Here is a 26,302-nt window from a genome sequence, read left to right on the forward strand (position 1 = left end):
AAATCACAGATTAACTGCACAAAAAGTAGTATAAAGGTGATGGAAGTTTTTTATGCATATCATGAATGTCATTATTGATTCAATTGAATTGCTTATGATTTAATTACCCCGTTAAAACTTTTGCATCAAAAAACACAAGTTTGTTGAACTCTTGCCAGGGCAAATATTTTATTACGGAAATAATGAAAACTTCAGTTGCTAAAGGGTGAAAAATATAATTTAAAAGGAGTTTTATGTTTGTTTCAATAGTTGAATGAACTTTTACACAGATACATGTATGTGAAGCTGTCCCATTAGATAATGATTAAATAGCCAAACATTTGTATACCTTGCTATTTTACCTCTGGATGTTTCCATGGCAACCAATTATTCAATTATCACTTCACAAGATAATTATGTCAAATCAGGTTTTTCATATTTCAAATAGTGCATAACATCACGTTTTGAATTATATACGTCTAATGAACTTGGTCACAAAATAATAATTTTGGCAAGACTTGAAATATTTTCTCAAGTCGTTGCAGACACAGTATTTGCTCTATTAGTAGCACATTAGCTTGTATGAATAACATGTGTCCAAAATAAATAATATTTGTTAGGATTCAGTAAACAAGAAATTTTCAATTTTAGTGAGCATCTATTTAAGATGCCCCTGTAATAGAGCAAATATGGTATGTACATGGTTTTGTATTTTTTCAGAATTCATTATTTTGATCAATGTACATGTATTTGAAGAAAGACAGCATACTTCATTGGCCTTGATGAATGATAGTGTAAATTTTCAAAATCTGGAAAGTTTTCATACCATCAGAATGGCACAACATGCAATTAAAGATGTTGCATTTGTCAAAGCCCTGTCTGGGAGTCTTGCTTTCTTGTCTCTTACCAACTTAACTCAGGTTATAAAATAAGAAATGCTTTAACTTTTCAGCTGTGCCAAGCTGTGTGTTGTAAGCAGCTGTTTCTGTCTCATCATCATTGCTGACTGGAGTTCAGTAACCAAACACTGAATCTACAGACTTGGGTTTCGCCCTGTTGCTATTGGTAACACCCTCCATCTGTCATCTTCTGAAGTGGTATGGAAAGCATCAAAAAATTGAATTCCCGTGGAATGCTGCATCAGGGCAAAAGAGAATTCCTTAGGATTAAGCATTATGTATTATGACAATTATATAACTGGCAATTTAAGTACAATACTGCTGTTTTGAGGAAAGATTTGAATGGAGGATGGGTGGTGGCTGTGTATGTCACATTTTATAAATAGTTGTTTATATTGTGGGTGATTTGAACTGGATGAAATAGTTTCATCAGGGGTTGATCATTAGAAACTATGGGGTGTAAATTTGGAGTAAAAATTAAAAAATATAACCTACGAACATTTGATAGAAGCATGAGAATTTACACCACCATCTTCATGAAAAAAATCTAAGTGACAGCAAATTTGTACATATTTATCTCCCCCCTAGAATTTCTTATGGTCATCTCGTTAGTGTGATTAATGTGATTAATTCATTCATACTTTACTATGATTTCATTTCTTTGCACACAAAAAAACTTCATTATCAATACGTATATACGGTAACACTATTGTGTTGTAAAAAAAACACTGCTATAACAAAAATCAATTCAACCCAGCCTACACTTAACAATAAACTTTGACATTATTAATTTTTGAATTGAACATAATCAAACGATAATTAATCTACATAATAAGAGCAAGAAATAAGACACAGTTTATTAACACTATTTACAGTGAACTGTGAAGAGATAACCTAAATGAAAGCCGAAGGTCATGTACTTGGTTAAATCACTCACCATGCTATCTTAATTCATAAACAGATCGCATTACTTACATTCTTATGCTGAATCTTTATCAGAGAACACACATTTTCAGACCTTTAAAAATGTTTCTCCAAGCAGTAAATGACCTTTTTGGTATAGTTACAACAATGATTGTCTATCATTATAAAATCAATTTGATTTTCTATATAGTATTTACATTCAGTTTGGTCAAGGGTCTGCATGTACTGAATAATTTGGTGCTTTATTTTATAGCATGGGGTACAGACATCATTCCAAACAAAGTCTATTTACCCCTCTGATTTGAACTTTGTTACCCTTTTATTTAAATCTCTAATTATTTGTATTTTTTACTATCACTTTGTAAATATTGTTGATTTACTTTCATTACCGGTACTTTCCCATTTTCTTTTAGTGGATTTTTAAACTATGTCAGCTCATTACCCTGACATCTTTGAGTGATTGCTCGGCAAGATATTGTATTAGTGTGAAACAACTTTTGCTGACATTCCACCTAAAAAAAAAAAATTATATATAGATTCAGTAATTTGAGTAAGAATAATATTTTTGGTTGAGGTTCAGGTATGACTGCATTTTCAATCACAGTAAAATGTTTATGGCACTGTAGACATTGTCAATGAATACAAATCATTAGAGATTTTTGTGGTGGCTATACACATGTTCAACATTATATCCTGTGAATAATTTGACACTAATTATTGCTTTATCTCAAATTAATTTTCATTGCAAATTAATTTTCATTGTACATCAAATGACTTTTTTTTAACCACAGTTTGTACCATTGTCTGTGCTGAAGTATTGTTTTTCTGTTATTGGCTTCATCGGTTCTAAGCAACATTAGTACTACTGTGAAATACTTGGCAAGAGTTCCTTTTGTACCCCCCATCCCTAACCCTAACTCTAACACTCACTCCTAGTTACCCAATTCATTTGTATATGCCCCCTCTAAATAACTATAGATGTCCTTAGGAGGGGCATGAACAATTAAATGGGGGGGGGGGTTCTGGAGGGTAGGGTTAGGGATGGAGGGTACAAAAGAAACTCTTTCCAAATACTTTTATTTAGCTGGAATTATTTTTCACTGAAAAGTCTTCTTGGGTGTTTTGTACAGAGTTTAATTTCACTGATTTTGAATGAGTTGAATGTAAAACATAGGAAATAAGGCTGGATTTTTTTTCACTGAATCATCCCTTCAGCAAAAATAAATTACAAGTGAAAATTAAGTTTTGTACTGTATAAGAAGCACCAAACTTGATTATTTTTTGTTACAATTTCAACATGTATAGTTAAAATGGATTTTTTACTCATAAAAAAAGCATTCCCTTCATTTTTATAAATTTCACAACTCAAACTGAGATGAGAGGTTTCTATTGGCCAATTGAAGTACATTTGTTGCACTAAGTATAGTTACTTGTACATTTTCATTCATGGATTGGGTAAAGTTTTGTTTATGCAATTTCAGAAATGTTATTTGAAGTGTTGTCATGGCAACAATGTTAAAAAAGTAATCTATTTATCAGAATTTGTTGATAAAAGTAGTATACATATGTTGTACATATCCCCTCAACCTTCATATGTATGGTTATACTGGTGTTTACATCAACAAACAACGGCTCATTTTACTTCTGTAGACACTGACTTCCTTTTTGTTACCATGGTAACATGTCATCGTGCAGGAATATATTTATCTTCATTATACTTGCATTGGAAATTTGAATGAATAATAAGTTTGAGGTGGGAAAATTAATATCAAAAAAGTAACTATGGTGTTGGAGCTTTTCCAAATTTGAACTCATTGTTATTTCAAGAAATACTTCAGTCACATTGACCTCCCTTCAATGGCCAATCACATTCTAGCTTGTATAAACTCTTCTTCGACTGTGTGTAGTGCATTATGGTCAGAGATAGTTCCTGAAATACAGCTGTGGCGTGAACAATACTGTTTTGAAATTATTTGATATTTCATTGCTCTAGTGGATTACTATAACAGTTTTTTAATGAAGTTCTGTGCATGTGGAAAGGGGAAAGGCGACAGTCTATCGTTACCATAGAAACAGTGATGAGTTGTTCCATCCTTTTCATCACATGCAGTTTCACGTGATCCAAATAAATACATAAACCGTCATCTCTTATCAAGTCGTCCGGGATCCCGGAGTCAAATTCGTTATAGTTATTCGTCGCCGAAGTTTGGCACGGACGGTTGAAGTTGAATAAGATCTGAAAATAGCACTCAATTTTTATTGAATGAGGAAACGAAAGCAAAATTTCTTTGCATGTAACGAGTTGATGTAGTGAGAGTTGCACTGAAAGCGGGTGTAGGAAAGTGAAATTTGACTCCTCGTACATCCATGTGCGCATGTGAAGTCTCGGCTCATTTCGGGCGTGGACGCTCTTGGTGTCAACAGTGTGCTGTAATCTTTCACATATTTCTATTTCTGAAATAACGGTTCTGCAGTGGAATAATTTTAGAGAGTTTATAAGACGTAGCATTTGATTGTGTGAACCAAACTGGTGTTGTCTCCGATTAGGATTGACGTGTTGACTTAGAGTATTTCGTGCATCCATCTGATCTGACATTGGCTTGCCCGCCCTGTGAAGTCAGAGCGTCGCGCTGGAGAAAGAGAAGTGGTGTCGGGCAGTGAACTCTCCACTTCTTGAATGACAGCAAACAAAAACTGTGCATTATGAAGTTTGTACACATTATATCACTCCTCCTAGGGATATCATTGTTCCCTTTCATAGGTAAGATTTATTGATTTGTTGAGATATTTTTTGTGGTTGTAGAAAGTAACTTGTCAAAGCGTTTCGTTGTGACTGGTTACTGTTCACGGATAGCCGTGTTTAACAAGATGCGCACAGCATGCGGAGAAATCAGCTCTGAACAAAACATCGCTCGCCTTCCTTTCACTGTCATTTACATGAATGAACATTTTCTTACCTAAAGATAAAGTGACTGGCGATCCAAAACGTGATTACTAGAGATTGTAAATAAGCCGTTTTTGGCGGACAAAGGAAACGTTCACGAATCATTTGTTTTAATATAACTGTTTAACATTACTTGCAAAAAAAGTCTTACAAAATGCCCGAAGGAAAGGCGTGGATTTGTTTCTATTTGGTGTGTGTGGGAGGAAGGTTGCTTACAGTTGTTCAGCGCTATATTGTTGATTGGAAACTATTTAATTTTTAGTTTTGCATAAGTGCCAGTAGACTCATAAATATTATGCTGGTGAGGTCATAGACATTTGTAGAGAAGTACAAACACATGGTTCGAATTCGTCATATTTGCTGTTGTGCTAAGTTGTCATTGATCTGAAATATTACAGACTGTTTAAGTTTGTCACGTTTAGGGAATGCGCTGATCATGATTTCCTAATAAAAATGCTATATCATGTCAGAAGCAAAATGTGGAAAATACCAATAAATATATATAATTATTTTGAGACAAATAACATATTTTATTTGATATGTATATATGTAAATTGAGACTAAAATATCTGAAAAAACAGTACATTGCTTTAGATTAAACAAGTGATACTTGTTCAGATCATAATCCTGCTGGTCTTTGACCCATGACTTTCCTGTATCTGTTAAAGGGACTAATCATTTCTTAGTTTTGATGATGAAAATAAGATACACTACCTAGAATTTATACAAGACCTCTTGTATATAATGCAAAAAAATGCTTCAAAATTAATCCAGGGAGATTTAGCTCAGACAAGTGAATTGAGAGCACATTTCTTGCATTTGAAGATGTCACATTACCCATAATGCATAACTGAAAAAAGTGTGGGTCATGTAGGAATAGACTTTTTATGAGATTACTGTTATAAAGTTTTTACTCTACACTTTTATCTAAATGTTAACCTGTATTCTAGTCAAAATTTAGAATTAAGACCCCCCCCCCTCTATGCTTGCTGAAGATAAAAATGGATCTTGGAGCTCTGTCGTTTCAGTTGTGTATAAGATATTCTCATATCACTCAAACAATATAACCTAAAAAAATTGTAATTTAACTTGTATTAATTTTAAAAATCTTTTCTATGAGCTGGTTAATTGACAAACTGGAATTTAATTTCTTATCTCATAACTTGCCCACCAGTCAGTAAATCCATCTGAAAGTTGACCACACCCTGTTTAATAGCAAAGTTTCCATGCTGGGCTCTTTATAGCATGCTGGGATAGCTTTTATAAAATCACTCCTGCTTACATGAACACCTGGCAGATCCTGAGTGGAAATGTTTAAGATTTGTCAAGTTAAAACTGATTTGAATCACAACAAAGCTTAGTATCATATTTTCTCTATTAGAGGTGCATTTATTTTTTGGCTGATTTGAAAGTAAACCAATTTTATACTCGTAATCCATTTAAAAGAGTGCGTATTTTTATGAATATCTCATTTAATTGATCATTAGGATGTCATAATAAGACAGCAGAAGTAATTTTTTATAAATAATGCATTGCTTCCTGCTGCCATATTTTCATGAGCGAAGTAAATGAACATACAGTATGGATACATAGCGCATCACAAGTGATAATAACTTCCATACTGTGTAAATTCTGGGCGAGGCCATGGTGTTAGTTTATTATTATGTGTTCCTTGACTTGGCGAAAATGCTATGAGTGAGAGTGCAAGGGCAGTGATCTATTCAAAAGTTTGTCTATTTTATTCATATGCAAATACAGGCAGACGTGAACCAATTGCAGTGTTTGCCGTTGTATTCGTGAGGAAGATGTCGCCAGGCAAATGGAGCAAACAGAACAAAACAATTTATAATATATCTCGTGAAAATCATTTTGATATCAAAGAATAAATGGTCTTTTAAATGACACCAAAACTCTGAATCAAAAGAGTGATTGTCGCAGTGATTTTCAGAATTTTTTTTTTGCTTTTGATCTGGGTTTTTCAAAGCTGTATGATTTGCTTTAATGTGTTGGTCTATATAGAAACAAAAACTTTGATTTCTTGTTCATATTCTGGAAGATTAATCCTAGTCAAGACCTATCAGCCTGACCCTGGCATCGACTTTGTTTTCACTTTGAGTTGTATGCTTATTGACTCTGAGTACGCCTCAGTTTGAATTTGCTGTGAAAATCACCATATGCGATAATGCAACTTTGGAAGTCTTATTATTCAAATTACATAATCATAACATTTAACTAAGGGTCAAAAATGTATCTTTGCAGTTCAAGTTATCCAACAAATGCCAAGAAAACTCATCTTCAAACGGAACTACATGTATTTTATCACATTTGCATATCACCTGTAGACAATACCAATGTTATTCTATGGCAAATGACTGTGTGCACATGTAATGATAGTTGAATTTTATAATAAAAACAGTCTATTACTTGTATTATGCAGTAAACCTTTTTAAACTGAGCACTTGTGGAGGTATTCAGTTTAGGCTGAAAAAAAATATCTCTGTTTCTCGTTTCCGCGCACATTATTTTGAACTTATGCGCCTAGTACTTTTTTTTACTTCTAAAGCATTCCAAAATGCGCTTGTACTCGCCCTTGTCTCAAATTTCTCCCATTTTAGCCTAGTATTCAAAAAAAAAATAATCTCCTCCATGAAACGAGAAACAGAGGTTTTTTTTTTTAAATATTTTTAAAAAGTTTGACTAGATAATATGCAAGATTTAGACAGGATTTCAGTTTATATACCATTTAGGTTTATATTTAAAATGATGCAGATATTTTAAAAATCTGGTATTCTTTGCCCAGTTATTAAGAAATGTATGCTAGAGATGCAGTACAAAATAATTATTTGAATGGAAAAATGTCCAAAAACCTTTTAGCAATAAGTTTGCCTTCATGTAGTGATGCAAGTTGTTATCACAGATCTACCAGTGTATACATTGGTTTAAAAATCAGTGTTAATTGACCACACAGTTAGATGCTGATTGTCTTAATATTATTGTGGTAGATTCCTAATATAAACGAATCCTGTTGAGCCTGCAATGTCTTGATAATATGAAGGTCAGAATTCCATTGATGCAACATCCTAAATATTATTTAGTCCTTTGTACCACAGAACTTTGTTTCTTGATAATTCTTTGTCATGCCATTTTCAGTTTGAGATTTTCCCCAAGAAATCCATCAAAATGATTGGCATAGCTAAGAACAATGCAAATAGTTTTATTCGTGGTCATCACTCAATTTCAGGGTGTGCTTATGTAAACAGCATCTCATGGCATCGCATCTTGTGTTGAAGTAGGCCGTAAATAAGATTTCTTCTCCTTTCTCTAATCTGATATAAAACTGGTTGGGTGGAGATATTATCGGTATAAATGGTGGAATTTCTTACTGGATTATTGTGCTCACTTGTTAACGTTTTATCTGAGCCAATATGAATATTTAATGTTTCATCTCAACCAGAAACTTTGTTCAGGCCTCTATGGAGGGATGGATGGATGGATGGTTCTTGTACAATTGTTATTCAGTCATTTAGCAAGATGGCTTGCAACTTGGCAAAACATTTAGATTTTTGCCCAATGTATGTTTTTATATTAGACAAAGGTAATCCATAGTTACAATAATAATAATCTTTTATTATATCGTTATGAATGACAGTTCATCTTATGTTAAAGTAATAAAGTATTAAAGAGTAGAATATGAGACAATAAAGACAGCAAATCTATGAGTGAATATTTTATTTTATACTAAATAAGGTTTTTTGCAATGAACTACCTGTCTGATTAGGTGCATGTCTTGAGTATTCATTATTGTAATGAACTTGTTTGTCTTAGAAAGGTATTAGAATGCATAAAGTGTTAGAACGAAAGGTAGTAATGTATTATTAGTCCCCGTTCGGACGAAGTCCGAGAACGGGGACTTATAATTCGGCCTCCGTCCGTGCAGAGTCATATCTCAGAATCCCTTGGACCGATTCCATTCATTCTTTGCATGTGCCTAGTACTTTATGTGGGACATATGCACATGCAGTGGTTTAGCGATTGGATTCAAAATGGCCGACTGGCAGCCTTCTTGTTTTTTGAAAACGTATCTTGGACGTGCTCTGTCAGTTTTCATTCAAATTTGGCACATACATGTGGTCATCTCTCTGTCAAATGGCAATTTTAATGCGCTATCCTGGCGTCAACCAGGCTCGGTCGGACCTTACCCAAGATTCCCCCAAAGTCGCATTCGTTAAGTGAATGAATCTCGGCCAGTGGAATTAGCCTTCTCATTGAGTCTGTGGCACACTCACCAAGGGTAGGGGTCGACCCTTTGATGTTTAGCCTAAGGTAGGATTTGAACTTGGGTCTACCGATCATGAGTTTGATGCGACAACCACTATGCTACCAGTGACCGGTATACATGTACTTTATACATGTTAGAATGCATGTCCATGACAATTTGTTTCAAAATCTGGTCAAGGATGGCCGATTGACAGCCATCTGACTTTTTGGCCTTACTACTATATTTCCACAATTTATTTACCATTTTCATTCGTATTTGGCACATACATCATACATATTGGTGTGTTTCATAATTTTGGCCATATTACTACTACACGGAACACATGTTTTGATGTAAATAAACAATCTGTTGAATACGCCACTTGGAACTCAAGTTTCAAGGACAGGCTCGCGACAACCCCTCTGCTTTAATATGACAAGAACAAAGAATTTAACTGGGACTGTGTCATTTTCAATGACTTGTTTTTATTAAATTTTCTGGATGCATTGCATTGCACTACCAGTCTACTGTGTATCAGATCAAAATTGTATACAGAGGTGGAAGGGTTCACGATGTTAGAAATTGATTTCTGTCTTTGTTTGTTTTTTTGCATGGATAAATAAAGCAGGTAATGAGTAATTATGCTATGAAAAGTTTGGGAACAACATTACACCGACTCAAACAATTGTTTTATAAGGACAACGGTATTTATTGTTTTTGACATTCTTATTTAGGCTGGACGGCTGAATTGGAAAAATCATACCTCAACTTTCAACTTTAAAGTAAACTATGCCCTCTTGCAAAAATGACAGCTGTGACCTAAAGGTTAAGTAATTTAAGTTCAAGTTGAAATCAGTCGTATTTATTCCTGAATAAATGTCACAAAATTGACTTGAAAATTTGGTGTTCTGCAGTAATATTTACTGTTTACTTTACCTACTACATTTGTATCTATCCCCCTCCCATGTGTAAACACCTAAGTCTAGATTTGTCTTAGTCCTGCATGTTTAGAGTTGTGTTAAGATGTAGTATACCTCACCAACTAAATATAATATCAATATTGTTGTAACAACATGAAAATGTAAATTGGGGAAATTGAGAGAAGTACAACAAACACAGTAGTTTATATTTAGCCAAACACCTTAGAATGAGGACTAGCACTTCATGGCTTATACAATGTAACTCAAAGAATTATATATGTGACATCTGGTGAACAACCCTCCACGATAAACAAATGACCAAGCTACGGTATCTTTCTGTGCTTTTGTATATTTCATGGAATTTAAAAAAAATTCAATATATGATCAGAATTTTTTTTATACAAATTTACTATCGATAGGCTTATGTGTATTAACACTGGGTTGTAAATTGTTGGCTATACGTGTACATACCTTCGAACTTAATATTTTTCACCTGTTTTTGAGGAAATAAAATATTGTTTGAAATATCATTGTTTATTCAAATCTTATCACAGGCACTTTCAAGAAAGCTGGCATGTTTTACTTTGCAATTCAACATTTCAAAAATGAAAATCTTGAGAGACCGAAAGTGTCTGACCTTACTTGTTTGAGAGTTTCATGTTTTTCTCCCAGTTTCTAAAAAATAAAACATCTGTTGTTCAAATTATTGTATTTTTAATTCCAAGTGGTATCATTTTCATGAGCATAACCATGTTTTAGTTTGGCAAGTAAATATTTTGAAATCATAATTCTGACACTTTTGAACTGAACATGAATGTGTGAGCTGGACTAGGACTGCCTGTAAGTACTATTGTTCATGTAATTATTTGTCTTAATAGTCGCTGTTTTCAAGAATGTTCACATGAATAAGTTTAGTAAATCTCCGAAACTGTCTTGAAACATTTGAAAATCACCCAGTATATGTCGGTAGCAGCTGACCAGATTTGTTTTTAATAGTCAAATTTTTTGCTTGTTGTTGAGAAACTAAATATTCTATTGTTCAAATTCTCACATGCATCTTGCTTGAAACATGCCATTTTCAAGAACATGGAGTTTTATGGTTTGTCAAGTCACCTTTTAAAAGAAGTAGTTCTGTAAATTTTAAACTGACTAACTCGTTAACGTATATCAGCATATTCATAACTGTCTCCTTGGTGATATCACAGTGAAAACTCACACATTTTGCATGATTTTTTGAGTTTTGTTGGCAGTGCAAATAAACAGATGTAGGATTAAAATTGTTTACTGGGTATTAGATTGGAAGGTTATTGGCAGATCATAACCCAGGTTAAAACAAGCAAAACAATTCTGTAGGTGTCTCTTTCTGACGTCTATAGTTCATCCTATCTTTGATCATCTATAGCAGCACAATTGACCTTAAGAACATACTTTGTTTGTGGACTTTTGTTTTTGTTGTAACTAAAGCCAAGTAAAAATGACTGTTCTATAGTTAAGTTTAATAGTTTAAATTCTACACAAAGTATATGTTTACCACCCTAACATCATTGCATGTCAGTGGTTGAATATGTGTAATAGATTATTAATTTTATTGTTTTGGCAATGTGAATAGAATAAGAAGGGCCAATCCAAATCACTCATTAGGAGAACAAGATAAAAAGGTCATGTACTAAAAATAGGATAATTTGCTGCTGGCAGCTGATTATTCCACCACTTCATACTACCATATGTTCAGTTGAAATAGTAAATAAGACGAATCTGTTGGATATCTTTGAATATTTCACAATATATTATTGAAGGTTGAATAAATAAGTCTGTGATCATGTATATTCTCATTGTTAACAAACTTATTTTGTTTGCTACATCCTTTTTGTAGTACTTACATTTATAAATATGTCAATGTCTTGAGTCATTTCTCATACATACATACATTAAGTTATTAAGTTTAAGCTTAATACAAAGACCAAGTAGAATGCACATAAATTTTCATTACCATTTGATCAAAAATTTTTGGTCCTCAAATTTGATAAAATCTTATAATTAAACGTGTCCATAACTGTTTCGAACATAAACAAGCCAATTTCTTTAAAACTTTGTACAAGGATCATGCATATTGAGTGGCAGGTGTATGTAATTTGTAGAATGTCACCTCATGGCTGTGCTGTCAATTGGATATGCACAATTTTGTTGAATCAAACTATTTTCTTGTCTGCTAGGTGGGCAGGCATTACTTGGTTGGACTGTATACCACAATGTACTTATAGGACAGTATGTGCTGTTTCAACTGTCAAGTTGCTTGTATTGGTGCATCCATTGGGACAAACTACTCCCTTATTTTGAAATTAGATTCAAGCATCTCAATTTTTATGAAGAATTTCCCAATTTGACGTTTTATGAATATAGGCAATCATATGCCTATCAACAACTCATAAAATGTTTTGTGACTAATATTCTTGTTATAATAGTGTGTAAACTAGCTCTAGTACGTGCTGTCTAGATACTACTTTTACACTGTCACCATGTCTGCTGAACAGCTGATCTGGCCATTTACACTGTTTACGATGACACAACAACTGAAAGGTCATGCTATTGCCTCGCGGCAAGTCATTTCCTTTGCTTGCTGTTAACTGTTATTTGAAAACAAAGTGTCTAACTGGGCTGTCAACTGCGAAGGTTTTCTCAGGGTCAGATTTGTTCATTTCGTGACTGTAGCGAAAGTCTGCATTCAAATATCAGGAATTGAATTTTAGTAAAAACTGCTGTTAACATCTTCTAGAAAACTACTATTCAGTGCTTTGATATTGCCATATGGTCGCAGTTGTTTACCAGTACATTTTGTTGCTGAAGATAAAATATAAGCTTTGTCCTCTAGCTACTGTTAGTAAATATGTATTAGTTCTATTAGTAGTGCATGTACTAACAGAGGTGTTTCTCTGGTAAAAATGCGTAATATTTTAATGATTCACTATACAGCAAATGTGATTTTTGGTTTAAAGTTTAGGCTTCTATTTGAGATGCATTTCTAATACAGCAAATAACAGTACATGTATGTCTTCAATTATTCTAATAAAACTGTACAAAATGACAGTCAGTCTCCAAAACAAAACAAGTACACCACAGTGCACAGTCATATCAGTATGAAAGAGATGTACATGATGTCAGGCATGTTCAAAAAAGGCAATAGCTTGACCGTTCAGTTATGTTGTAACCAGTGTAAATTAATGACCAGATTAGCTGTTCAGCAGACATGGTGACAGTGTGTAAGTAAGTGAGCACATCCTGCCCACATGTGCACCCACAATTATAATCAAATTGTTGCTATTTGAGTTCTACATCATCAGTGACATTGATGTCGTCTGAGATCATCTGTTTAACAGTATTATCATATGCCAACACCAAGCTCATTAAATTTTCCAAACTGACTATGTCAAACTAAAACCATCAAAAATATCCACCTACTGTAAAATACTTTATTTTAGCTGGAATTAATTTTCGCTGAAAAGACTTTTTGGGTGTTTTGTATGGAATTTATTTCACTGACTTTTGATGAGCTGAATGTAAAATATAGGAAAAAAAGTATATTTGCTGGATTTTATTTTCACTGAATTATTCCTTCAGCGAAAATAAATTCCAAGTGAAAATAAAGTATTTAACAGTAACAGGCTGCTTGTATTTCCTTCAAGATCCTCTTTAAACAAATTAAACATAGTAGACATAACAGTTAATGATGCAATGAAATACAATCCAGGAACTAGCTACTGAGATAAGAGGAAGTATTGAGAATGTCATGTATTAACTTGTATTACTAGTCCGGGTTACATGTTGTAGTTCATTGAGGCTTTGTACAATTATGCTAGTAGTTTTAACTTCCTCAAACTGTTACTCTGTTATAAAAATATGAAAATTTAGACCCTCCCAATGAATTATAAAGACAGTAAACATAGGATTTGTTATTGGATTCATATTTGTACTTGTGTTTTTTCTAGGAAATGCTGATGGTGAAACAACACCCTTAGTTTCTGTAGATAATACGGGGACACAAAACAGTCAGTTAAATACTGTTGGTGTAGAGTTATCTCCCTCTGTACGTTATGTGATGACAACACAACAACTTGCTGATGTACCTACTGAAGCTGAGCAGTCTACAGCAGCTGATCATACCGTGTTAACTCGTAACACAGTGAACCCTACCGTTGGTGATCAAACTGTACTTGGAACTCGCAACACAATGAGCCCTCCTGTTGGTTATCAGACTATGCTTGGAACTCGTAACACAATGAGCCCTACTTTTGGTGATCAGACTATACATGGGACTGATTCTCATTTGACTGCTGAGCAGACAAATGTAGACTCTGGTATTGCAGCAACTATCAATATTGTAAGTACTGTTCCAAGGGACAATACAACATCCCTATATACAAATACAAATAGAGGTGTAACTTCCACCAAGTATGCCCCAGTGACCCCAGATATCAATACAACCCAAGCTGCTGTAGTTACAACCGAGTCATCTATAATTAAAACAGTCCAGTCAGATGTAGATACAACCCAGTCAGCCATAAATACAACCCAGTCAGATGGAGATACAACCCAGTTGGGTGTTGATACAACCCAGTCAGCCATAAATACAACCCAGTTGGTTGTTGATACAACCCAGTCAGCCATAAATACAACCCAGTTGGCTGCAGGTACAACCCAGTCAGCCACAAATACAACCCAGTCGGCTGCAGATACAATGCAGTCAGCCATAAATACAACCCAGTTGGCTGCAGATACCACCCAGTTGGCTGCAGATACAACCCAGTCAGCCATAAATACAACCCAGTTGGCTGCAGATAGCACCCAGTTGGCTACAGATACAACCCAGTCAGCCATAAATACAACCCAGTTGGCTGCAGATACAACCCAGTCAGCCATAAATACAACCCTAGCAGCTATAGTTGCATCTCAATTTCCCAAAACAACAATCCAGGCAATTGTAGATAGAAGCCAGTTACCCATCAATACAACCCAAGTAGCTGTAATTACAACTAAAACACCAGTAAATACAACCCAGTCACACATAGATATACCCCAGACAGCTGTAGATACAACACAAGCATCTGTAAATACAACACAAGTAGCTGTGGATACAACACAAACAGCTGTAAATACAACACAAGCAGCTGCAGATACAACCCATGCCAACAATGGTCTGACTGTGTCAGATGTAGTACCTGATACAACCAAGGCAGCCCAAGGCACAATCACAGAGGGAGCAAAGAAAACTTCAATAATCCCAGAAGCACAGAGTACAGCCACCCCTGAGTCATCGCAAAAATTTGCATCAACTTCCCAAACTACACAAAAATCAACCAAAGATATTTTAACTCCAAGTCCAACCCAGGAAGTAAGTGTTACTTATTTTGCAGTCATTGCTTTGTCCTTTCCATAACAATTAACTAACCAGCTTATAACTAACATGATGGTAAGTGATATATAGAATACCGGTAGTGTAGTTTTAATAATGCTTAGCTATACTAAACAATGCAAATAACAAACTGTAAGCTGGACGGAGGGTAACATTTATGTCATAGTCAATGTTAACAAGATGGTTCAGGACTGTGTAGAATTGTCTGCTGTCATCATATTTTACAATATCAGCCTTTACTGGGTAATCTGAGAAGTCTTTATGACAAATATCAATAATTCATAATAGATAAAAGCAGTTTTAAAAACAATGGAGACCGACAGTAATTCTTAGAAAATATGAATGCATAAAACATAAACCCAATTTGGATTTCTCCAACTTCTATAAGGCATGCCTAGGCCAATTTTAATAAAACTTGACATTGACATCACTGATGAAGATTATTTTAATTTGCATATTGATCCAAAGTGGCCAACAGGCAGCCATTTTGTTTATAAACTGGTTTGAAACAGGGTTTTGGCGTTCTCTTCTTCTGTACATCTGTTTGTCTTTTCCTTCAAAGACAAGTTGTAATGAGATACATATGCACATTGATTTATTTTTTGTTAGCTCCGCTGTCGACTTTGTCGAGCGGAGTTTATCATATGAGTGATTGTCTGTCGTCGTCGTCCGTGTCAATGTTTTACTTTTTCGACTTCTTTTTGAAAACTACAAGCCTGAATGCTTTGATACTTGGTGTATATTTACCTTGGGTAGACCTCTTTTAGGTTTGTTCATTTCATGTGTTGATATCTTCAATTCTCTAATTTTGGTGAATATTTTTGTCATTTTTGGTAAAAAATGATATTTTTGACTTCTTGTTAAAAACTGCAAGTCCAATTGCTTTTGATACTAGATATATAGGTACTAAATGTGGACCTCTCTCAGATTTGTTCATTTCGTGATGATATCTTCAATTCTCTAATTTTGGTGAATATTTTTGTCATTTTTGGTAAAAAGTGATATTTTCGACTTCTTGTTAAAAACTGTAAGTCCGATTGCTTTGATATTACATATATAGGTACTACATGTGGACCTTTCTCAGATTTGTTCATTTCGTGATGATATCTTCGATTCTCTAATTTTGGTGAATATTTTTGTCATTTTTGGTAGAAAGTGATATTTTCGACTTCTTGTTAAAAACTGTAAGTCAGATTGCTTTGATACTATACATATTGTTCATTTTCTAATGATGTCTTTAGTTCTTTAATTGAAATGTGCATTACTAACAGCAGAGCTTTCTCAGCCGATAGGCTGCTTGTTTTGTAAACCTTTGATTGACTGGAGACCATTTTTGTTCCCAACATTTTTTCAGTCATACCTGGGCCAATTTCATTCAAACTTAGTTTGGTTTGGTTTCATTTTGTATCAGCAATTTTGTCAAATTTTCTGCTCATTTCTCTAAAACACTATAGCAGATTATGTTTAAATACAATACAATACAATACAATACAAAGGCAAAACAGTGGGTTGCATGTTCTTTTCAGTTATTTTTGGATTTCATTGTAATTAAACCAATTGGTGGCGATTTTCACCATAATGAACTAAAATCACATAGTTTTAATGTCATCAACTATTTCTCATGCATTCTTCAGCATGCACATCTCACATGATGGGTTACTAATGCATGTCAGTTTGTTTTTGAGATTTGATTCAAAATGGCCGACTGGTGGCCATGTTATTTTTGACCATTTTTCTCTACCTTGATGAATTTGTTCAAGACATACCGGTACTTGTATTTTGCATCTTCAAATGTTAATTCTGCAAAATATAGGGACAATGTTTTCTTTTCTTGAAATTTGCATGCACTGCATGATTAATATGATGTTTTTAATAATTAAATACTTGAATTAAATATTGAACTGCCTCATTAATTCTGATTGTACTTTTGTTTCAAAATGACAGTAAATTAATTATAGGCATAATTCTGTTTGAATAGATATTGGTACCTCCAAGTATTGACAAAGATGATCTAACAACAGAGCAGAAAGAAGGTACAGTTACTGTTGGATTAGAAACTACAGTGAGTACAGTGTTTAGTTATTTTACACAGTAAAATTGAGATGGTTCTTCATGTGTCCCCATGACAGAGGTGTGTAAATTGGGCTTAGTTCAATGATCCACCATAAAATAAATACAATTTTGGGTTTATTTCAAATGTCATGCATAGACGGATTTTGTTCAAACTTTGTAAATGCATTGAATTTTTCGTTTTTATTGAATACAGTTCCAGAGCCATATCCCTGATGTGCTCTGTCTGTTCATATTCAAACTCTCAGGGAGTATATAATGCAATTACTTTTTAGCTCCACTGTTGACTTGCGTTGAGCTCATTAGTTCCTGTTTCAGGCATAGCCTGAAAGGCGGCCTATTAATTCTTATTTCCGCTTTCTGTCTGTGACGTCTCTAACATTTTCTCAGAAATTCTGCAGCAGATATCGATGAAACTTGGCAGGTTGATGAATAAGTCTCTGCCAAATATGCAGATCTGAAAATCCTAAGTTGGTCTTTTTGACTCCAGTGACCCTGTCTGTATGTATGTATGTATGTACATTGTATGTATGCATGTCACTTTTTTTGTTCCACCGTTATCTCAAGAACCACTAATCAAATTTTGGTGAAACTTGGTACATAGATGCTCTGGGATAATTCGCAGAGTTGATTAGGTTTTGGTAAAAATCTATGAATATTAATTACCTAATTTGCATGATAATTAACTGATTTTAAACTGTTCTATGACAGTTCCACACTGATATTTGAATAACCACTCGTTGGATTTTGATGAAACTTGGCACATGGATGCTCTGAACTAATGCGCAGATTTGATTAGTTTTGGGTAAAAATCTGTTTATATTACATGTAATTACCTAATTTGCATAATGATTAATCAATTTTTGGCTTTTCCACTGATATCTCAAGTACTAATCATAACATTTCAATAAAACTTAGTACATAGATGTCATATGACACTGCACAGACCTGATAGTTTTTTTGGGTAATATCAGTACATAGTAATTACCTAATTTGCATAATTAATTAATTTTCAGCTTTTGATATTTCAAGTAGTAATGATCACGTTTCATTAAAACTTGGTACATAGTTACTTGAGAACTGTGCAGAGACCTAATTAGTTTTTGGGTAAATATTTGTGCATATTAATCACCTTATTAGCATAATTAGTTAATTTTCAGCTTTTCACCTGATATCTCAAGTACTAATTATCACATTTCAATGAGATTTGCGACATAGATCTTCTAGGACTATGTAGAGACCTAATTAATTTTGGGATAAATAATTACCTAATTTGCATAATTAGTTAATTTTTTGCTGTTCTATGGCTGTTGCACTGATGTCTAAAAAACCACTCATTCGATTTTAATGAAACTTTTAAAGAGTACCCATCACATTTCAATGAACCTAGGACTATACACCATATTAGTTTTTGGTAAATATATATGCTTCTTAATCACCTAATTAACATAATTAATTAATACTGATATCTCAAGTATTGATCATCACATTTGAAAAAAACTTGGTACATAAATGCTCTAGGACAATAGGCAGCCTTTATTAATTTTGGTTTAAAATCTGTTCATATTAATTCTCTAATTAATAATTTTTTGGTTCTAATCACATTTTAATGAAACTTAAATCTTAAATTTGTTCATATTAGTTACCTTATTTGCATAATTAGTTTTCTGCGTTTCCATCAATATCTCAAGTTCAAGTAATTTTGAATTAATTTTTAGTGTGTCTCCAATACTCTCAGCACACGGGAGTTCTTTCTAAGTTTTCTTTGATTCATAATTTTCATCCAAAACTACCTCTCCCAACACCACTGTGAGAACAACCGAGTATGCTCAGAATAAATAATTAGCTAGCTAATGCTAGGGTTTTCAGTGATGTCATGACATGGTCATGACCTTGATCTGAATTAGTGACAGATGGGTCGTACCATTACCAATCTCAGTAGAAAATGAAGAGGGGTGTCAGTTTTTAGTTATCAGGCAGACCTCTCTCAGATTTGTTCATTTCGTGATATCTTCAATTTTCTAATTTTGATGAACATTTTTTGTAAAAAGTGATATTTTCAACTTCTTGTTAAAAACTGCAAGTCTGATTGCTTTGATATTACCGGATTTTGTCGTGCAATTTCACTGCTGGTGGGCGCTTATTTTAGGGTTCAAAATTTTATAAAAAATCTTCTATTTTCATTGAAAAATTTAACTATGCCGACTACATGGCCGGCAGTTGGGTCACCCAAGATGAAAGAAACTATTGCAGAAGCTAATCTAAAATTTGATACATTTTTTTTCTGAATTAAAAAGTAGACTGCCTAAAATTTCATTACAATGTCACCCAGTGTCATTTTTCTCCAAAAAATCACATTAACGGACTTGGTCCATCAAATATTTTTTTTTTTCATCGGTAACAAAAGTACTGGTATATTCTAAACGAAATTTCAATTAAAAACGAACATAATTGCATTGCGTAGCAGCAAATGATCATAGTTGCGCAATCCAGTCTTTCTGTGTTTCAGCTGTGATTTGTTGATCATTACTCAGTAGTGATTATAATAACATACAGAAAATAAATTTGTTGAATTGTTATGAAATGCATATAAATTCAACTCGGTCAACTCAATGATTCCGGTTGCATATACTAATCATCGCATTTCAATGAAACTTGGTACATAGATCCTTTAGGACTATGCAGAGACCTGATTAGTTTTAGGGTAAATAATTGTGCATATTAATTAACTAATTTGCATAATTACCAAGTCTGGTACGGCAAACTCCAATTTTTTTCTTGAAAACTGGGAATAACTTGCGTGGCTGTGGCTGGCGTGGTGGTTGATTTGGTGACGATCACAGGGAGCCCAGGAACTATAATCAACTGTAGTACGCAGTGTCTATGAGCGGGGGGGGGGGGGGGGGGGGGGTGGGGGGGGGGGGTTATCGGCTGGTATCTAGTGTAAGAAATATTTCTTACACTAGATACCAGCCGATACCCCCCCCCCCCCCCCCCCTCATAGAGACTGCATATTACAGTTGATTATAGTTCCTGGGCTCCCTGTGGTGACGATATAAAATAGTTTCGATAGAATTTATCTGACCAGCAGCGACAGGAGCATGGAACGAATGAAAAAAATGATGCCCAATCATTTGTATTTATGGCAAAAACAATAAAGAAAAACACGTTTCTCTATAGATTTTTACAGCTTGGGTACTTGGGCATTGTTTTAATTGCGCTAGACGTCTGAAAGTACAGCTTTGGTTTATATATTCCCTGTTTCATAATCAAGCCAGCTTATAATGATATGTTAATGATATTCACGTACTTCACTGTCCAGGCAAACGGGGTCAAACTATAGTCCCACCCCTATATAACCAAATACGAAACGATACCGAAAAAGTAACAATTACATGTATTAAAAATAATTTCCTGTGACCAATCGGAGAGACTAAATCATTTACGAAAGCCCAGGCCTGTTACAAGGCATTTTCTAATTGGTACAAGTCCAGATTATTTTCAATTCTCACAAATAGCTAATTTAAATATTTGGGTCAGGCGGGTCACGTCGACTTCGCTTTGCTGTAAGACAAGTTGATCGCGCAAGTTTGTGGAACTAATCCATTCGACTTCAATTTTGATTATTTTCGGCAAGAGAGTCCTCTCCAAACTAATGCCAGTTATTTTGTCACTTCCCTGAACATTTTGTCTCGAATCACCCCAAAACGAACGTCTCAAATGAAATGCCAAAAATAACCCAAAATCACGATCAGCGAGAGTGGGCTGCGTAATCATTACATTCTCACAGTCGGAGCTAAGTCACGATCCCTCAAACGTTGCCAGAACCGGATTAACACCTCTGTTTCCCCCCACGCTAACCAAATTTCCCCCACGCTAAGGAAAAAATCTTTTGTTTTCTATTGACTTCCTGTTCCGGTCCGTCTGTGTATTTTCAATACCTCCGATTTTCCGATAAAGGCGTTCTAAAATCGTGACGTTTTTTACTTGGTTATAAAGACAACATTGGCAATGAATATCTCAACGTGTCCTTCGGTGTTTCGGCAAAAAACATAGTTACTACTAAATAGTTTGTGAATTGGTCGATTGTGTGTCAGAAATTTAAAATAGACAAGTTGACAGTCACATTCACGCTCTCAGTGTATTTCTTTCGTCTGTCATTCTTCCGTTCTCAATTATACTGGACATCAGGCAAGCTATGGGGATAATCTTTATTTGTCTCACACCTTCTGTGGGGCAATAAACAATGCAGGGTGGAAGTGAGGCACGACAAGCTTGTGTCTGCCTGATTGTAAACAACCGGGCGGCTGGCGCTTATTTCTGGTTTCTTATTGACAAAACCACTCAAATCTTGGTGGCTCTTAATGGAGGGTCAAATGTAACAAATTTTCACTGAGTGGCTCTTAATTGAGGGTGGCGCTTATTTGCGGATTTTTACGGTAATCACATTTCAATTAAACTTAGAAACATAGATTTTCTGTTACATTGCGCAGACCTCATTAGTTTTACACTCAAATCTGTTCATATTAATTTTCTGATTTGCATAATTAGTTTTCAGCTAAGTAATTTCGAATTATATTTAATGTGTCTCCAATACTCTCAGCACATGGGAGTTCTTTCTAAGCTTTCTTTGACTTTATAATAGCTTTGATGAATATATAGGTACTGGTACATGTGGACGACTCTCAGATTTGTTCATTTCCAGATGATATCTTTGATTTCTCTAATTTTGATGAATATTTTAATTTGTCATCTGAAAGTGATCTGAATGTTTGGCCTTACTACTATATTTGCAAGATTTACAGTACAGTTCTCGCGGAAGCTTTGGCTTCACTTCGGTATCAGCTTTGCTTCAGCATCGCATCATTATGGCACTGTTATGGCTTCAGCGTCGCTTCAATGTCGCGACATAAAAAGTTGAGGCGGTCATCGCTTCGCTTCATTGTGGCCTCATCGCTTCATCAAACAAAAAAGTACAGAACTCATTTCGCCCAACCTATCGCCCGCTTTCGCTTTTCAGTCGCTCGCTTTTGCGACCGCTTGTTGAATTTCTGCTTTATTTTCGACTGCAAAAATTCATACTACTGACAATTTTCTGGTTTTCATAGATCACAGTTACTAGTTTACGGTTACATAGATGTTGAACCGTCAAAAGTTCAAATACTTTTTGTTTTAACTATCTATAATTATATGCACGCAATCTGACCTTTTTACCTTGATTTGGCTGGGATTGACTATTTTATTTTAAACAACTTATTCTGACGTGACGCACTGCTACAAAATGTATTTCAACAGAAGTACAACATGGTTGTCTGGGTTTCTTTTCTTGACTGTGTTGAGTTTACGATATGTATAATTATTGTTATTTCCCCCAAGGAGAAGACAAGCCGAAGGACCATGAAGCTAAATAGAAGTCCCACGCATGGACTGAGTGAAAGAAAATATTTCTAAGGCTAAAATAAAACCTAATTAAGAGATATTATATCTCTTTGTGTATTTGTCAATTTTGCATATATTTAGTATGACAGTATGTTCGTAAATATCTGGAAAAATCTCGTCTTTAGTTAATAATTTTATTTGTTTGAAATGTCTACCGACAGTGTCCCAATAATTTGTTTGGAATATCCCCGTCCGTCATTCAACACAACCAGCATTTATTTATCATAATTCAAGGGGATCATGTCTCGTAATTTGTGGGCTGTAAAACCAAATAATTAAACAAGTACTACCGGGAGGTATTTATTATATCTATATTTTTGTTTTACCTCGCGAAACTACAACACGGCAGAGAGTTGTCGCGGTGAAACAGTCGCCTTGAAATCGATGGAACTTCAATTATCCATTTCTCACCTTGAAATAAAATTTTAAGAAATCGAAGAGCATCGGGGGGAATATTATTAACCAGTCTTACCAATCGCTAGCTTTATTTCATTCAAATCCATCAAATTCACGAGTTTTTCGACATTTGTTGGCAACTTCCGTGCTAAAAATGGTTGAAAGTGTGGGTGTGGTTCTCTCGCAAAGTCTCGTTGATAATACGGACAAATATGGTTCTGTGACCCAGGTTGTGTACTCCGATCAGGTGACTCTCGGCCAATCAATGATGTTGTAACAAAGCATATTTGATGCTAATTTAAGGGTCGTCGTACCATCCAATCTCCTGCGTCGATTCACATACTTAGTTTGTTTGTGCTGTGACAGGCTTCACAATTATTTACTAAAAAACATCGGTATTATTTTGACAAACGGCCGGGATTTGACCTCGGTTCAAAAAAAGAAAATAAAACTGGGCTGAGATACAAATCAGTATTGCAAGTTGGGAAATAAGGTAACCCAGATTGGGGTCGATGATATTCAGTATCTAATGCCTTCCGTGTGTATCATGAGTTTCAAATTGTTCATCGACTGGGCACTGGACACGTGTTTTTCTGAAGCCCAATAAATTATTTCTGCATGTCAAGTGCTATTCAATTTTTTACAGGGCATGTGGCTCGTTTTTATTCGTAAATATTTTTTGTGAGAATACATTTAAAGTACGTATAGGTCAAGCTTAGGTCACTGATTGTGACTTAATTTTGAAAGTGGATGTAAAATTTTACCAGACCGACTCCACCACAACCATCCAATCATAGTTAGAAATGTACGCACTTGTTTTGGAACTTTGTATCAAGATGGCAGGCGACAACGCCGACGCACCAGGCGGCGTACGTGTGTTTTGCATGTATTAGTAGTCCGGGCATGGGATCAGACTCTGCTAAAACTAAACGAAACACAGAAAAATACCACTGAAATAAGGAATCTGAATCTGTACTCTTACCAGCAAATAAAATGAACGAAAATAAGGTAATTTTATAACAAGAACAGTTTCATTTCGTATAGCAAATTGCGTTCTATCCGAACGACAATTGCATCATGTGAATCAAATTTATCACGATTTTCCTTGCAGTCAATATGACACTTGTCACCTTGCAGATTGCAATGAACTTCACAAAGTTTTTGGTACCCAATACTCGCAACATTAAATAATTAAACAAGATATCTTTTTAAAATGTCTTTTTACTCTTGGTCATATTATTTTATTCCCCTTACCGCCTTGAATTTCAAATCGATTACATATCGAACTTCTGTACATGTGTTTTTCTCTACTGCCTTCCCGTGTGAAAATAATGAGGTCATACTCATGTCGCAATACTTTGAAGCTGATGCCATGTTGATGCCATGAGACTGCGAAGCTGAGGCCACGATGATGCCACAGAATAAGCGAGGCGAACACAGCTTCAATTTTCAATGACGCGAATCTGATGCCGCAATGCTGAGGCGACAATGAAGTCATGCGTAGGCGACAATGATGCCACTAAAGCCAAAGCTTTTGCGAGAACTGTACTGTATGTACCATTTTCATTCGTATTTGGCACATACATCATACATGTCACTTTATTTCATAATCAGATCAAAGATGTCCGAATAATGGCAGTTTTTATTTTTGGCCATATTACTGTCTCTGTCACCCATATATCATTTTCATTGATATTTAGTATGTCATAAATGGATACATGTACATGTCAATGCAATTTGATCAAATATGGCTTACTGGCGGCCATCTTGTTCGTTTAAAAGTGATAACTTGGACATGCTTTCACTTGTGATCTATGTTTTTCTTTGCTATGTCTATGTCCGGAGGGGTCGTCACGCAACTCAAGTTTCAAGGACACATTCGCGACAACCCCTCCACTTTAATATGACGAGCACAAAGAGAACTTTCAAAAAGTTTAACGGGGACTGTGTCATTTTCAATGACTTGTCTAATGATATCTTCAGTTGTTTAATTGAAATGTGCATTGTTAACAGCGGAGCCATCTCAGCCGACAGGCTGCATTTTTTTTTTTTGTATTTTGATGTCAAGTCAAGGCTTGTTACACACTGATGGTATTTATTTGTGGGAATTAACACCACAACTGGAATGAAAATTTGTGCAGGATTATATAAACACACTGAATATTTGTTGTAAATTACCATGGACATGGATTCAACAGTTCGTATTATTTTCTCAGCTAAAACATTGGGAAGAAAAGCTTTGGGAAGATTTTGTTGAATTAATTAAGGAGTTAATTGTAACTGCTCGTGGTAAACCTCGTGAACGAAGTGAAGAAGTTGACCTGACTACAGATATTGGTACAGATATTCCCACAGCAACAGATGTAACTTCTGGTACTAATGCCATTGTCGGCACTCCAGAGGTAATATTCATTGGAGATCCTAGTGTTGAAGGGGAAAACTTGCTTGTTTCCTTCATAGCAGATGATGGCACAGGTAATTACATGTTCTATATCAGCTAGTAGTTAAATGTAAATTTTTGTTTTGCGATCAGTTGATGATGGCCTACTGGTGGCCATTATGCTTTTGAAAATTGAATTCCAAATTGAATCCATTGGTCATTATGCCCCTGTAAATACAAATGACCACCAGCTGTCCATACTAGTTGTCCATATTGAATCCAGTGGTCATTATGCCCCTGTAAGTACAAATGACCACCAGCTGTCCATACTAGTTGTCCATATTGAATCCAGGGGTCATTATGCTCCTGTACATACAAATGACCACCAGTTCTCCATATTGAATCCAGGGGTCATTATGCTCCTGTACATACAAATGACCACCAGTTCTCCATATTGAATCCAGGGGTCATTATGCCCCTATACACACAAATGAACACCAGTTCTCCATATTGAATCCAGGGGTCATTATGCCCCTATACACACAAATGACCACCAGTTCTCCATATTGAATCCAGGGGTCATTATGCCCCTATACACACAAATGACCACCAGTTCTCCATATTGAATCCAGTGGTCATTATGCTCCTGTACATACAAATGACCACGAGTTGTTCACACCTGTTGT

General features: G+C 35.0%; 1 protein-coding gene across 1 annotated transcript in view; it reads left to right on the forward strand.

Moving 5' to 3' along the window:
* The first annotated feature begins 4,017 nt into the window (after positions 1–4,017).
* LOC100368642 (uncharacterized) overlaps positions 4,018–26,302 on the forward strand; it is a 31,032-nt gene continuing 8,747 nt past the window's right edge. The window contains exons 1-4 of the mRNA XM_002737990.4: positions 4,018–4,563; positions 13,908–15,310; positions 17,310–17,393; positions 25,453–25,711. Of these exons, the coding sequence (XP_002738036.1) occupies positions 4,506–4,563; positions 13,908–15,310; positions 17,310–17,393; positions 25,453–25,711 (1,804 nt within the window). The 5' untranslated portion in view covers positions 4,018–4,505. The remainder of the gene's footprint in view (positions 4,564–13,907; positions 15,311–17,309; positions 17,394–25,452; positions 25,712–26,302) is intronic.

Source organism: Saccoglossus kowalevskii, chromosome 3, assembly GCF_978046115.1.
Source record: "Saccoglossus kowalevskii chromosome 3, keSacKowa6.1, whole genome shotgun sequence".
Classification (NCBI taxonomy): Eukaryota; Metazoa; Hemichordata; class Enteropneusta; family Harrimaniidae; genus Saccoglossus; species Saccoglossus kowalevskii.